This window comes from Engraulis encrasicolus, chromosome 19, assembly GCF_034702125.1.
Source record: "Engraulis encrasicolus isolate BLACKSEA-1 chromosome 19, IST_EnEncr_1.0, whole genome shotgun sequence".
Lineage (NCBI taxonomy): Eukaryota > Metazoa > Chordata > Actinopteri > Clupeiformes > Engraulidae > Engraulis > Engraulis encrasicolus.
In genome coordinates this window covers 31,297,414-31,313,631 of record NC_085875.1, presented here as the reverse complement: position 1 = coordinate 31,313,631, position 16,218 = coordinate 31,297,414, and the positions used below count along the sequence as shown (strand labels likewise).

The 16,218-nt window shown below is 44.9% G+C and overlaps 1 protein-coding gene across 4 annotated transcripts in view; it reads right to left on the bottom strand.

Moving 5' to 3' along the window:
- LOC134435241 (doublecortin domain-containing protein 2) overlaps nt 1–14,799 on the bottom strand; it is a 145,263-nt gene extending 130,464 nt beyond the window's left edge. For 3 of the 4 annotated variants that reach the window (XM_063184116.1, XM_063184119.1, XM_063184118.1), the window contains exons 1-8: nt 14,250–14,799; nt 14,032–14,080; nt 12,913–12,989; nt 12,422–12,553; nt 11,980–12,129; nt 11,815–11,875; nt 5,180–5,378; nt 111–211 (exon numbers count right to left, since the gene is read on the bottom strand). In XM_063184116.1, the coding sequence (XP_063040186.1) occupies nt 111–211; nt 5,180–5,378; nt 11,815–11,875; nt 11,980–12,129; nt 12,422–12,553; nt 12,913–12,989; nt 14,032–14,080; nt 14,250–14,563 (1,083 nt within the window). In that variant the 5' untranslated portion in view covers nt 14,564–14,799. The remainder of the gene's footprint in view (nt 1–110; nt 212–5,179; nt 5,379–11,814; nt 11,876–11,979; nt 12,130–12,421; nt 12,554–12,912; nt 12,990–14,031; nt 14,081–14,249) is intronic. The other variant, XM_063184117.1, reaches the window with a different exon arrangement.
- Nucleotides 14,800–16,218: the final 1,419 nt, after the last annotated feature.

Here is a 16,218-nt window from a genome sequence, read left to right as displayed (position 1 = left end):
GTGTGTGTGTGTGTGTGTGTGTGTGTGTGTGTGTGTGTGTGTGTGTGTGTGTGTGTGTGTGTGTGTGTGTGTGTGTTATTTATCCGGAGAGCGGTCTATCTTTACTTCACCTGATCAATGGGCAGGTCCACTCGCACCCGCCGATCGTCCTGCACCTCTGCGGCTCCCGCTGTTTCCTTTCTTCTGTCCTTGGCTTTGAACACACTATCTGCTGTTGAGAGTGATTAATCACAATTTCTTCACCATTTGGCAGCCAACTCGGCCTGCCAATCCACAATATCCTCACTCCGCCCTTTCTCTCTCTCTCTCTCTCTCTCTCTCTCTCTCTCTCTCTCTCTCTCTCTCTCTCTCTCTCTCTCTCGGCCCCAAAGTCTCAAAGGTGATCAATGATCCTGTCAGACCCTTTATTTCTTCCAAGTGGACATAAAGAGTCGGCGGCTACTGGAAAGCCCTTTTTCTTTTTTCCTTTTTTTTTTTTTTAAACACGTCTTTGTTGTAAGTTTGGCCACCGCTCTCGCACGCACTCGGAAACTATGAGGTCCGAGATGGCTGCCAGGGATGGCTCCTACACACAAACAACAGCAACAACAACAACAACAACAGCAGCAGCAGTAGCAGCTTTCTTTTTTTTTCCACAAACACACCAGAGCGGCGAGTCAACAAGCATCACGCCAAGTGCTGATGTGTAATAATGAAGTGCTTGCATAGGCGAAACAGGCCCTCCTCGTGTCTATCGCTTGGCGGTGGGGATGCGAGAGGAGGAAGAGCTTGTCACAATGGATTGGGGATGGGGGGAAATTTGGGGCCTCTGAAGCTGTGCCAAGCAAAATAAATAAATAAGTAAATAAAAATAACACTGTCTAGCGCTAGCTAGCCTCAATTCCTGCAAGAACTTGCAGGCCAGAAGACAGGCTTGTGAGAAATCACAAGGATTAGACAATACATCATGGGGGGAAATGGTGGAAGAAAGAGAGGGGGGGGACTATCTGGCATGAAAACAGCTAATTATAACCATAACCACTTCACTAATCCAAAGTATGTCCCATCAGAGTGAACCCATGGGGAATTCTGATATGTTTTTTTATATTGAAAGTAACCTCACCCAACCAAGTCAGTATACAGTGGCTCTCAGAGAGGGCAGACCTCCGTCAAGGCAGCTGATGCCAAATAAAAACAAATAAAAAATATCTAGCAATGGTGAATAATCACTTAAAAAATCCAGGAGCCAAACAATGAATCAGGGGTGCGTTTCCCGATAACAACGGAATTTAAGCTTAAGTGCAACGTAAACGATTGATTCTACTAACATTCTTAGATTTTCTTCGCCTGTCCCAAACACCATCGTAACCTAAGAACGCCTGAGCACAGCTCCCAAGATCGTTCTTAAGTTAAGGGGCGGTGTCCACACCTGTGGTGGTGAAAGTCACCAGTGAAGTTAAGCGCGCCATCATAACTACCTAAATAAATTACAATCTAATGCATGTATTGATGTCAAGTGTTGCATTTTGTAAGGATTTACATAGTGTTTTAGCAGTTTTAAACTCTTCACTGAATTATTTAATTACTTATTGTTGGTGAATAAAATACAGCGTACACAACCAAATGCTGGTCTTTAAACTGGAGAAAGCAAGCAATGGTGAATAATCACTTAAAAAATCCAGGAGCCAAACAATGAATAAGGGGTGCGTTTCGATGGAATTTAAGCTTACAGTAAGTGCAACGTAAACGATTGATTCTACCAACGTTTTTCTTCGCCTGTTTCCCAAACATCATCGAACATGAACGCCTGAGCACAGCTCCAAAGCAACGACTCAAGGACACAAGGTGACGGTGACACAAGGTTTGTTTTTAGTAAGATGAGGTTTCAGCACTATGGTCTTCCGACTGCGGTAGCTTTCCTTCTTTCCTTTTTCGTGAACACCTTGTCTCAGGTAGCCAGCGCATCCTTGTTTGTTGTGTGTAGATGCCTCAAAATGTTCCTGTTCGTGAAGTATACCCACACAAATTACAATTGATCATAGTTAAATTATGTCCAATTGTATTAGCCTATCAAACATAACTCAAATATTTCCCTGGCTGTAAAATACTTTTGCATCACGTTTTAATTTTAGGCACTTACACAGTTAATGCTACCTTCCTACCTTCTCAATGCATATACGATCAATCTTAGTTAAGATCAATCTTAGTTAAGATCAATCTTAGCACCTTACAGTAAGACTTCTCCAGCCCACTTAGAGTTACTTGTGGTACATGTGAGCATGTTACATGTGAACTTACATAGTACTACTTGGGCATTAAGTACAGCGTAAGTCCTTTTGGGAAACGCAGTCCATTGAAAATCCATTGCTTTATGTGAAGACCTATTAACTAACAAACTAATAAACTAACCAACCACCAAAGTTTCAAAAACACACCCTCCCTGTCGGAAGCCATCCATTTTTGGGAATATTGTGCAACTTAACATTGCTTAACCCTTTTCAAAGCAATGGGACACCCAGCACTATAGCGCTCCAAATCAGAATTCATATTCAGAAATGCAATGCACCAGTGACTGTAAATGAACTGTGGGGTGGCAATTGCTGGAAACGTCTAAAGCGTAAAAAAGCACTATGCTGTGTACACACACATGGCAGTGTGAATGAATAATAAAAAATGCATTGGGTTTCAGGCAGCCCATTTTAACACGCCTCCTTCCGAGCACAGAGGGAGCTGAAAAGAGATACTGCACCGGCAGGACGGTCTCTCTCTCGGCAGCTCTCTCTCTCCGCATGTCTCTCTGCCCCTGCAAGTGGAGTGGAGCAACACAGTTAGCCACACATGATGCTTCGTGGCGAGCAGGCGCTATCCCTCGGAGGTGATCTCAGCTCCACTCAGCCACATCGCATGCTTAATTATCCCTAGGAGGCACGCTGATGTGTTTAAGAGGAGGAGGCCCACAGAACAGTCGACTCTCCTTCCCTCTCCTTCTCTCTATATATATCTGCCTCTCTCTCTCTCTTTCTCTTTCTCTCTCTCTCTCTTTTTCTCTCTCTCTCTCACTCGTTTTTTCCACCCTCTTCTTCGCTTTTTTTTTCTAAAACCATTAGCGACGGGTTTATAAGGAAGCACTGCCGCATGGGATGATCAAGTGTCCGAGAGGAGGAGAGAGAAAAAAGGGAGTGATGGAGCGAGAGACAGGGAGAGCAAAAGAGAATGAGAAGCAGAAAGAGAGGGAGAGATAGAAAGGCCGCGATAGAGGGGCGGAAGAAAGAGTAAAAGAGAAAGAGTGAAAATGAGAGCGAGAGAGACACACAAATGGAAGAGAGAGAGAGAGAGAGAGAGAGTGAGATCAAGCGAGTGAGGGAGAAGTGACGGGAGACTGGAGTCGAGACCCAGGCCTTCCCGTGGAGAGAAGCATTGGCCCAACGGCAGGCAGACAGACAGGCCAGGCGGCACTAATGCAGAGAGAGACAGGCCACAAGTGGAGAGGAGAGGAGAGGAGAGGGGTAGACTGGAGAGGAGAGGAGAGAAGATACTAGAGAGGAGAGGAGAGGAGAGGAGAAGAGAGGAGGGGAGAGAAGAGGGGAGAGGAGGGCCGGGGAGGAGATGATTGGACTGGAGGAGAGAAGAGAAGAGGAGAGGAGAGGAGAAGAGAGATGAGATGAGGGGAGAAGAGGAAGAGAAGAGAGGAGAGGAGGGGAGATGACGAGAGAAGGGGAAGAGAAGACAGGAGAGGAGAGAAGAGGAGAGGAGAGGAGAGGAGAGGAGGAGGAGAGGACAGGACAGGAGAGGAGAGGAGATGGGAAGAGAAGACAGGAGAGGAGAGAAGGCAGGACAGGACAGGACAGGACAGGACAGGACAGGAGAGGAGAGGAGAGGAGAGAAGACAGGACAGGAGAGAGGAGAGGAGAGGAGGAAATTTAACTCCACCACTAAGGGCTTGCTGCCTCGGCTCTTACGTGTATGCGGCCCCCAAATGAAGGTGGCCCTCAAATGGAGTCAATTACTCACTACTATGACCTCAAAGTCTATCGCTGAACCCAACGCCCAACTCTTCTAAGCTCACTTAACAGCTTCTGTGCATGTGTGTGTTTGTGCCTGTAGTTATCAGTATGTGCCTTGCTGAGTGAGTCTGCTCATACATTTGCATGGGCGGTGCATGTGTATTAAAGTGAGTAAATCTCTGTTGGGGCACATGCCCACATGCACGAAAAAAAACACAAACAAACATACACTAACGCAAACAACAAGATGACAAGCGCAGACAATTTTCAACAATTGACAGCGTAAATGACACAGGCCTAGATCTCCAAAAAAAACTGGCAGCATTATCATCACTATAAATATCACATGCTTGAATGTCAACATTATACAGCTGACGCCTTTATTCTATTTTCTGATAAATTACTAATGATCAGTTCTGATACCCCATCAGCGGGAAAAAAATGGGAGCATTTTGTTTTTTTTGCTTGGCACAGTTAACAAGGTCTCTCCCCCCCTCCTGCATACCATTTCCTACAAAATGCGCTGATTGAATTCATTCATGATTTAGAGTGCTTGATGGGTATTTGAAGTCATGTTCGCTTTTAATATGCACCTCGCAGTGCTGGAGTCGGCTCTCAAGACAAGGCAGTGTGTTCTCCCCTGATGTAGGTAGTCTTTGGAGAACGGCTCGTGAATTCAAAGTAATCCCCACCACGAGCCCTTGTTATCTCGACTGTGTACCACACGCATGCACGCGCGCACGCACGCCCGCGCACGCACGCACTAGACATAAAGACAAAACACCACACACACCCTGCCACACAGCTAGACTCTCTCTCTCTATCACTATCACACATTTACACACATATACACACACACGCAAACACACACACACACACACACACACACACACACAAAACACAAACACACACTAGGAAAATAATGCTGCCTTCGACAAAAACAACAGGTCCAATTCATATCACGGCACTCTGGCAAGAACGAGAGAGAGAGAGAAAGAGAGAGGGAGAGAGAGAGAGAGAGAGAGAGAGAGAGAGAGAGAGAGAGAGAGAGAGAGAGAGAGAGAGAGAGAGAGAGAGAGAGAGAGAGAGAGAAAGAGACAGAGAGAGAGAATGCAAGTCCTGAGCTGCAGCTGCTGCTGTTTCTGCTGAAGGTGTATGTACAGTATCTAAAGAATAGAATTTCACTGTGTGCTCACCACCGACTCGGACACTGGGTGGTGGTGGGACTTTGGAGGGAGGCGTGATCGGCTTGGGCTCCGTGGGCTGCTTAGCTGCTTCATTGGAGGCGGCGTAGAAGAGGGAGTGTTTACGGCCCTTCAGCAGGCCCCGGATGCCCTTGCCCACCAGCTCTGGGTCCTCTCCCGCTGGCGGAGGAGGGCTGGGGCTGGGTGCAGACTACAGGAGAATAAAGTCAAGACAAGTCAAGTCAAGTCTGTTTTATTGTCAATTTCTTTACATGCACAGGTCATACAAAGAATTTGAAATTACGTTTCTTACTTTCCCATGCAGACAATGGACATACTTTAGGTACGGACATAGACAGTACATAGACAATAAAAGAGAGAAGCGCAGGCAAGTGGACATAGGAGCGCCTTGGAATTAAAAGCTTGTAAGCGCACATCACACACACACACACACACACACACACACACACACACACACACACACACACACACACACACACACACACACACACAGTGCAACCTGTGGTCCTCAGTGTCTCACATGTCCCGCATCTGCTGTTTAACACAGTGCAGTGAATTAAAAGCTGCCTCAAGTACTGCATCTTACGCATTCAAATGGTTTTCTCACACACACACACAAAGACACACACACACACACACACACACACACACACACACACACACACACACACACACACAGACACACATGCGCACACACACACACACACAAAGACACACACACACACACACACACAACAGGGTGTCTACAGATTTGACCAAGTCAAAATTAAGACATTTTAAGACTTTTCAATACCATTTCCCAAATAAAATTAAGACCAACTCGCGGCGTTTACAGGTTTTAGCAAGTCAAAATTAAGACATTTGAAGACTTTTCAATACCATTTCCCAAATAAAATTAAGACCAACTCGCAACATCGTACACGGGTTCAAATGAAGCACAAAAACCAATTGGTTATTTACATGAATGTAGCTGTTTGAAAACACAAAACTGTACACAATGAAACTTTACACTAAATAAAATTCAATAATGCGTTCTAAATTGCACCAAATGGCTACAACTCCCGATTTCCGTCGCGAAGTTCATCACATGGCTGACATAATTATTCCTCCCTAAATTAAGCTCCACAAATTTAAGACATTTGGGTTGAAAATTTAAGACAAAATAAGACTTTACAAGGCCTTATTTGGCGAAAATGAAATTTAAGACTTTTTAAGGACCCGCGGCCACCCTGCACACAAAGACACAAAAAACATGTGTCTTTTCCTTCCCCACTCTTTTTTGTATTCTTCTTTTTTTCTCTCCCACCGTTGACCTCAATTTTTCATGAGCTGATATGCTTTGCAGCTCCCCTGCGACTCACATTGTATTGAATTCATCTGGTTCCAATACATCCTGCACACAAGCTATCAATCACGAGAGAGCACCGCCAACTAATCATTTATTGATGAAACGGGGGCAGCCATGAATTTCTAAATGCATTCGTCTTATTTATCAAGCCAGATCAAACAATGAGAATCCAAACAAACTTAAAGGGAAGGGGAGTTCCAGCGAATAAGTTATTCTTCTTCACAGAGCCCAGACAGCTATTGATGGAGAGCAAGAGAGGGAAGCGGGAGAGGCATGAGGAAGAGAAGAGAAGAGAAGAGAAGAGAAGAGAAGAGAAGAGAAGAGAAGAGAAGAGAAGAGAAGAGAAGAGAAGAGAAGAGAAGAGAAGAGAAGAGAAGAGAAGAGAAGAAAGGAAGGAAGGAAGGAGACGGAGAGAAAATAAGCTGGGGAGAGGGAGCAAGAGATGGAGAGACTGAGACAGGCAGAGAGAGAGAAAGAGAGACAGAGAGAGAGAGACCTGCAAAGAAAGAGTGCTGGAGAGATAGGGCAAAAGAGAGAGAGAGATACAGAGGGAAAGAGAGAACGGGGTCTGCAGAGAAAGGTTGCTGGGGAGATAAATAGATACAGAGAGAGAGAGAGAGAGAGAGAGAGAGAGAGAGAGAGAGAGAGAGAGAGAGAGAGAGAGAAGAGGAAAAACAGTGGGCAGATGAGATGAGTTGAGAGTGATGCGCAGGCAGCTGGGTATACATCTGAATTAATGCTGCGGCACAAAAGGCAATCTTCCTGTGTCGACAGACTCATCTCCCCTCCACTGTACTGGTAGGTAGGCAGGGAGGGAGGCGAGGTGAGGTGAGCTACTCACTCCTCTCACTACAGGAGGAGAAGAAGAACAGACCTAATATTTTTCATCTCCCTCTCTCTCCATCTGTTTTTCTCTACATTTTCTCCCTTTCCCATCCTCCCTCTCTCTCTCTCTCTCTCTCTCTCTCTCTCTCTCTCTCTCTCTCTCTCTCTCTCTCTCTCTCTCAGTGAATGTGTTGTCATGCTGTTCGCTGACTGGGTGGAGAGGCTGGCTTGGGGGCAGTTTACTGATCTTTGCATTCCGCAAGAGCACACAGTAGGCAATGGTGGTGTTTGCACGCCAGGCTAACACAGCTCCATGGGAATAGCACTTGTTTGCTTGTTTGCTGTGTGTGTTTTATTTTTTGTTTTGTTTTTTTTTTCTCTTCTTCCCCTCCTCCTTTTATATAATGCAAAGGCAAACTCTGTCCAACATCCTTTTGATTTCAAACAGCTGTTGGTGGTGGGCAAAAAGAGAAATAAAAATAAAAAAGCGCGGGCAGCACAAAAGAAGTTCGGCGGGCATGTTTGACGTAGCACTTGTGTTGAAAACAAGTTCATAAAAATTCTGTCGTCTTAACAAGCCAGAGGAACAAACGCGCCACAGAAGCCACACATGCTGTAGCAGTAGTGGCCCCATGAGTAAAAAGTTGTACTAGTGGCCCTGAGTTGAATGTCTGAAAAGCTCAACGCAACTCTGCATTAAGAGGTAAAAAAGGAGATTTTCGAACAGGCATAAACGAGAGGTGAAAAGCGGTGTCAAAACTAGCGCCCCTTGCCCCTGCCCTGTCATAAAAGTTTCAGTGGTGTCACACATGTTGTATTGCAGAGCTCCATGAGTTAGAAGTTGTACAAGAAGTGGTCATGAGTTGGTTGTCAAAAAAGCTCAACACAACTCTCCATTATGAGGTATTGGGCAAAAGCAAGATAGGGTAGAGGTGAAACCAATGTCAAAAACCAGTGTCCCTTTCCTGTCACAAGGGTACAATGTTGTCACACATGCTGAATGAAGTACCCCATGAGTTAAAAGTTGTGAGTTGTGAGTTTAATGTCAAAAACACTGCATTATGGTGTAAAAAATAATAAAATAAGTAGATTTTTGTACAACAGCCAGACAAAAGAGGTAAAACTGATGTGAAAAAGTAGTGGCCCTGCCCAGTTCACAAGGGCACGATGGGGTCACACTTGCTGTAGTATTGCCCCATGACTTAAAAGTTGTTTAAGTGTATTGAATGTCAAAATAATAAGGACAACTTTTGTACAATTTTTGTACAAAAGCCAGAAAAGGTAGCTGAAAAGCCATGTACCCCTGCTGTGCCCGGTACACAAAGGCATATTTGCAGTACAGTAGTGGCCCATTGAGGTAAAATGTGTACAAGTGACCTTGAGGTCAATGTAAAAAAAAAAAAAAAACAGTCAACACAGCTCTGTTTTATGGGGTAAAAATAAGCAGATATTTTGCACAAAAGCCAAACCTGAAGTAAAACTGATGTATATCATTTTTACATCATTTGTACGTCAAAAGACACAAATCTGGATCATGAGGTAAGACATAAGGTGATCAACAACAGCCAGACACGAGGGATGAAACCAAATGTCAAATGCCCCTGCCCTGCCCTTGCACATGAGGGTACAGAAGGGGATGGATGGCGCCTTCAGTATGCCCGCTCTGTGGCCGCCCCTCTGTGCTCTACACCTATTAGCCACCCCTGGAGAATGGAAAAGCTGAGATCACGGCTTCTGGTGTGTCTTCCATGTTCCGTTGTCCTGCTGCAGTGTTCCGCACCACAGCAGCAACAGAAGCATCCTGCCGGGCAGCCGGCGAGTCTAGAGTCTAGAGTCTGGAATCAGCGTGAGAAGAAGAGAAGTCTCCAGTGGGCTGGGCACACAGGCGGGCAGGCAGGCGGGTGGGCGGGGGGAGAAAAAGCGTGTCATCTTCGGGCCTCTCAAGTGGCAGCAGTACTGGAGTCACGGGGAGGACGCTGGTGATATGATAGCAGCCATGGGAGTCGGAGCGGGCATGAAGACACGTACAAACGCACACACACACACGCACACACACAAACACACACACATACACACACGGCCTCCCAACCATATCAGCCTGGCAGTCTCGACCACTCCTTTCTGGTGCCTGGCTGGTGGGGTTGGACATGGGTGTGGTGGTATGGGGTAAAGTGCGTGCGTGCGTGCGTGCGTGCGTGCGTGCGTGCGTGCTTGCGTGCGTGCGTGCGTGCATGTGTGTGTAAGTGCCTGCGTGTCTAAAAGGTGGAGCAGGACAGAGGACCTGGCTACCACCCATTTTCCCCTGAGTCCACTGCTATTTCCCACTGGCCATGAGGTCACGAGGAAAGACGCAAAAGGTGAACTGGAAGTAATGTCAAGGGATGTAGATTTCAAGCCAGCTGACTATACTAGCTCCAGTGCCTTGCCTGCTGCAGCAGAGCAGACACTGCCATGCCATACAATACACTGCAGACTGCTGTTAAATGGACTGCGAGTGACAGGATGAAATCTTTTTTTGTGTGTGTGCAGTTGCTCCCGCTTTCTCTCTCTCTCTCTCTCTCTCTCTCTCTCTCTCTCTCTCTCTCTCTCTCTCTCTCTCTCTCTCTCTCTCTCTCTCTCTCTCTCTCTCTTTATCTCTCTCTCCTTCTTTCCCTCCTTCCCTTTCTGCAACATTGGCTTCCAGAGCATTTTCCTGCATTCAGCATCTGTGCTGCCAGTGGGAAAGAGACGGTGCTTTCATCTGTGACTTCACCGACTGCCGGTGCCGGTGTGGGTGCGGGTACGGTGGTGGTGGCACTGAGGGTCTAGGAGCCGTGTGCAAAGCCTGATATACCACCCTGCTCCTGGCACAAGCTGCCAGGGAGCCACTCATTCCATTCCATAATTCACACAGTCGCTCTAGGCTCACCTCACAATTAGCGATGCACAGCGCAGTAGGGCTAGGGTTTGGACCTATCGTCTGTTTTTTTCTCTCTTTTTTTTCTTTCTTTTTTCCCTTTCCTTTTCTATTTTTTTCCTCCTCTACACTATGCCCAATGACATCATGCACACAAGAGACTGGTAGACATGAGGTGAATAACTTGTGGACATCATGAGACGCCACTAGAAATCGGTGAGTCTTTGTCTCCCCCTACTGGTTCAAAACATCACTGCGCTGTGTTGTGCTATGCTTTGCAATCAATGGGTGTCATTAAACCAGAGTGAGAGACACTGATAGACTTATGAACAAAACAATCAGATATGAAATTACATTAAAGCAAACTCTAAACTAAAGTAACTGTATCAGCAAGTTAAAGAGGCGAGTGTTGTGCATTAACAAAAAGGGAAATACGAGGACAGCTGGGCGTCTAACGTTGTCACAATCCAATCAGAATGCATGGCTGCCACTGAACAGTTAAACAAAGTTAAAACTATGAAGATTAACCTGTAATTGGATTTAATGGGATCCACTCTCGCCATTCCCCCGGAGGTAATGTGATTTCCACATTTCAATCAAGTTGATGGAGCATGGTAAACTTAATCTGAAAATACTACCTGCATTGTGAAATTGTGTGCGCGCTGATGTCACGTAAATTGTCACGTGGGCCCGTCATTTTTCATGTTTACCGCCAACAGCTGTCACAGTCCTCATGTCGGCCTGTTCTCAATCATCTGCCAGAGACAGCACGTTCTGTCCTTCACTTCTGGTTAGGCTATGAGCCCCATCTTTGTCTTCAACTCTGCTGCACCCCCAACCCCCAACCCCCCACCTCTCTCTCTCTCTCTCTCTCGCTCTATCTCTCTCTCTCTCTCTCTCTCTCTCTCACTCTCTCGTTCTCTTCTTAATGTCCTTTACTTTACTTTTCCTGGAATGCTAGTTACACACTCACATTATCTGCCTCATTCCCAGTGCAATTTAGTTCATCTTCTTCTCTTCCACAGGCCACAGTGTGTGTGTTTTTGTTTTTTTTTTCATTGGGGCTGCACTGGTAAATGTGTTCTCTCTCCCGGTCGTTTGGAAGTGTGTGCACTTGATCAAGCAGGCAGGCAAGGCAGGGCCCCTGGCTCATCGCACTGCGATTAGCCATCACAGAGCGGGGTGTGGGTGGGGGGTGGTGGGGGGGTGCCTCTACTATGCCTCGTTCAGACAGTGATTGATGAGGGGAACGTCCCAATCCAGATCACACACACCGCCACTACACGAGTCGTGCGGGGACATCATTGAGATGCTGAGCAGGTAGTATATCTCAGTCGCAACAAGCTGTTGTTCGCCGGGGCCGCGCATCAAAACACTCCAATATTAAAGCCAGAGGATATGATTCAACCCACAGCTTCAAAAAATAATATACTAAAGGGGATCCATAAAATGATCTGTGCATCATTTTACCTCAAATACTTTACTTATTCTACCTCAGACAGTTTAGTTTTTGTTGAAGATGATGCAGTGTGCATACGTATATAATAGCGTACTTACAGTGTTCTTTCCTTGTCTTCGTTTCTTCATTGGCGGTAGAACATCACCACTCTGCATTATTCTGGAGAAAAAGACGGCCATGACTCAGATGACAGGGCAATGTCAACTAAATTGTTCCAAAAGTGACCGCCATCAATATACGAAGTCAACAACGGGACTGCTTACCCCTGACTCATGTCCCGGTTGACCCCTTTGTTGGGAACCCACTGGAAATATGGCAATTGGCGGTATCTCTCCAACCCCACCGCCACGTAGTAATGGTTATGCTCCAACTCTGCCCCACTCAGTACAGGGGTCCCATCTAATGTGCATAACCTTAGGAGAAACACATGCATTGTTTAATATACAGTAGTAGTGTAGTGGGATTTAGCAAGTTTGCACCAGATACAGAGCATGTGTTGGGGGCACACTGGCTGAGTACGCTACCATGTAAAGGTGAAAGGCCTGAACTCACCTGCCATCGAAAATAGGAAAAAAAAAGAGTGTGTTTAATGCATTCACTCATAAGATCTCTGCAAATGAAGTAACAATCAACTATCATTTGAACAACCTTCTGACGCTTGTGATACACTTAGGAATCAATGTTCCATCAGATAATAGAACTCACCTGTGCACAGCCCCTGTCCGTGGACGTACCTTCTCTGTTACCATGGCTAGTACATTTTCCCAATTTTTGAGGGTGTACTTTGGAATCAGAAGACGAACTGGTGGAACCAAGACATCCCCATTCGTAAAAACACTAAAAAAAAACACACAATGTTTTGTGATATTCATGGGAAAAAATTGTTTTAGTAGCATTATTATGAAGAGAAAAATTGAGGCCATTAGTAGTCTAAGGCTTTTTGCTATGGAGATAGGAGAACATTGATATCACACAGGATTCATAGAGAGTACTAACTTAAGCATTCAATTCAATGCTCAATTCATTGCATGTGGCACTGTAGTAATCAGACAGGCAATCATATAATTCCTATACTACATTCTTGCTTAGTCCTACAACATTCCGTAGCTGATAGTTTGACCTCAGCTTTCATGCAAGGTGATGCTGAAGACTGCATTCATAAGCAACTGTAAAATGACACCGAAATCGCCACTCACTTGATAGTGCATGATTCATTACCGACTACCCTCCAGCGAGCTGGAACCACAATCTTGCTGTGAACAACTGGTTGAATCTGCAAAACAACACAAAGGCTAATCGGTGATGTCATGGTCCATGGAAATGCACCACGAAATCGTGGTCACTGCATTAGCCCGCTTCAAATGTGCAACTTGCTGAATGTGCAACACTGCACATGTGTGAGTGTGTGTTGTGTGTCTGTTGAAGTGAATGTGACAGAGAAAGAATGTAAATTCGTGTGTGTGTGTGTGTGTGTGTGTGTGTGTGTGTGTGTGTGTGTGTGTGTGTGTGTGTGTGTGTGTGTGTGTGAGTGAGTGAGTGAGTGAGTGAGTGAGTGAGTGAATGAGGGAGTGTGTGAGAGAGAGAGAGAGAGAGAGAGAGAGAGAGAGAGAGAGAGAGAGAGAGAGAGAGAGAGAGAGAGAGAGAGAGAGAGAGAGAGAGAGAGACTAGTGTCAATGTCTTCTTTATATGTTTTTAGTTTAACTGCAAATTGGAGACTGGTCAAACGCAATTTCAAACTTCAGTTCTAACCCTGTAAACATAGAATTTTGTTGGCAATACAGTAGGGTGACCAGACCTTCCTTGTTTAACCGGGACAGTCCCGGTTTGGAGTTGTGTGTCCCAGGTCCCGAGCAAACTCTGTCGGGACACAAATATGTCCCGGTTTTGGCCACCCACTACATTGAGCTACATGTCTATCAGGGTAAATTTATGGGAAAGATTACATGTTTACCTGCCACAGTTAATGGCAACCAGCGCTTGTATAGAAAGTCTGACGGAATCAGTTGCGATTCCTCCCCCTAAAATTGATTAGAATGCAGGATATTGCATCTAAAAAATAGTAAATATTCTGGGGTACGACCCCCAGACCCACCCTCCTGATTTCTTGAATGTACTGTAGCCTAAGTACAAAATTGCCAAGGCGTTAGCCAGCCAGAGTTGTATCCAAATCATTACTGGATGTTAAGCACAGTAACAAAAACAAAACTGGAATGCATGCACGTTCACAAGCAAGAGGTCAAGTGTCAAACACAGATGTTCAACTTCAACAGCATCCTGGTCAACTGCAAGCAAACATAGGCATCCTTGATTCTTACCTGTTCTGTTTTCTTTCTTTGTGGTTTCTTCGCTGATATCTGAACATAACTATTTTGCAAAGAAACAAACATTAGGCCTACATTGGAAGGGAACGGATACATTTTTTATTTAACCTAAACAATAGGCCTATTATTGTTAGCAAAAATGCACAACTGTAAATCAAGGTAAGTTTGAAGAATGAAACAATCTCGTGCGAGAAAGAACTTAAGTGTCATACTCGAGCTTTTTAAATCGCTCCTTTCCAGCCGCAACATATTTATCTCCATGTTGCAAATGGTCCATCTCACTTATCCTGTGTCCCTCCCGTGGAGTGTAAATATTTCTTACAGCCCCGAAAGGAGCTTGAATACCGAGAGTAACTGTACTTAGAAAGGTGTCAAAAGTTGATATCTGACGTTGATTGATGACCATCTTTCTTCCAGGGTAAAAGGCATCGCCATTCCGATAGATCATTATAGTCTTCGTGGGAGGAAGCGGGTGTAAAGCCTGGAGGTTACCTGGCTCAGGTGATGTTGGTCGTTTGTTCTGCATGTTGTTCTAACACGCTAGTAAGCTAAACTCTAAAAAGTTATTTCGCTGGAAGTCAAACTTGCGGTATCTTACGGCGTTTTATATTCCATACCGAGGGTAGCATCTTATAACGTGTCGTAATGCAGGGTCTCTGTTTTACCCTAGAATAAACATTATCCTACTGGTCACCGCACCGTTACTCCTGAAAAGGCTAACGTTAGCAAACAAACACCCGAATCTGGATGTTGTTTAAGGTGTCTCCAAGGAAACGAGAAGAAAAGCGCGCGTTAAAGAGTGGAATTTATTCTAAACAGGTCACCCTGGGGTCATGTCCATTTACAAAGTAACACGTTTTACAGTGTTTTCTGTCACATTGTAAACTTTAGAATGTAACATTTTTGCACAAGGAGGTTTTGAGTTGTTGAGAAACAGGTAGGCCTATTGAAGCTAAGATCACGATAATAAAGGAAAAGAAAAAGAAACAGAATTTAGACTAGGCCTATGGCTGGGAATGTTCCAGAGCATTCTTTAATCCTGAATGAAATCTGTCATGTTAAAACGTCTAGGCCTATGATTTGTGTCTTAATCTTATTTATTTCAAGCTATTTAAAATGGTGGCCTAAATCTTATTGGTGTTGGTAATAAGATAGAATAGACCTATTCTAATTGACTGTCTAACTTTGACCAACAACTGGTGGTCATATTAATTTGAATGTTAGTCTATAAATAATCATTTTTACAATCACACGAGGACTGAAATTAAATGTTAATTGAGCGTCTAAGTGAAAGTGAAACAATGAGGACAGGGGGGCATATAGCAGCAAATTGTGGCTGGGCCCTATGTAGACCTACAATACACCACCACAGCCATACTGTAGATCTACACATAAATCAGACTCTGTGTGGGCCACCTATGGGGCCCTGGTGACTCAGTCACATTACCCCCCTGTACAACACCCCTGGCCCCCTGGTCGCCAGGCTATGATACCAATAGTCTGTTTAATGAAACTTTTTAATTACACTATCTCTTTTTATACTGGACGCACCATACATAATACAGCTATGCATGCAAGCCATCATATTTCAGTAGTATTTGTTGTCAAACACAAATATTATTCTTTTCCCAAATTCAATATATATAACTGCAACATTGTGGGCAGGGAATTGTCCAGCGTCATTGCAATACTTATGCACAGGTGTTTCTGGTATGAAATACACTGTTAATATTCAAATCAAGTTCAGTGTATTTAGAAATACGGTACCCCTCCTCCATTGTGGCATAGAATCTGCACAGTCCTCAGTGTGCCGCCTTTCTTTCCACAGGTTGACTTCAAAGAAGATCAAGTTGCTGTTCTCCAGTCAACCGCAGCCTTGGTCAAATAAACACCAGAGTATAGTGAACGTTTCATCTTACCCCTCCACACTGGTATGTATTATTAAATTTAGAAAAAGGTCACACTATTGACTCCAAATAACCTGATCCCATGATGACCACACGCCAGCCAAGATGCCTCCTGCACCCCACTGTACTGTACTTCTTTGACTGCAGTCTTCACTTGTTGCTTTTCTTCATTGTATCCACTAGATGGATGCAACCTCCAAGACATGAGCCAGCCAGTAAGTACAGCCAGCCATTAGAGGCACCCAGGGATGTTTTACTTGCTATTGCATCAGTA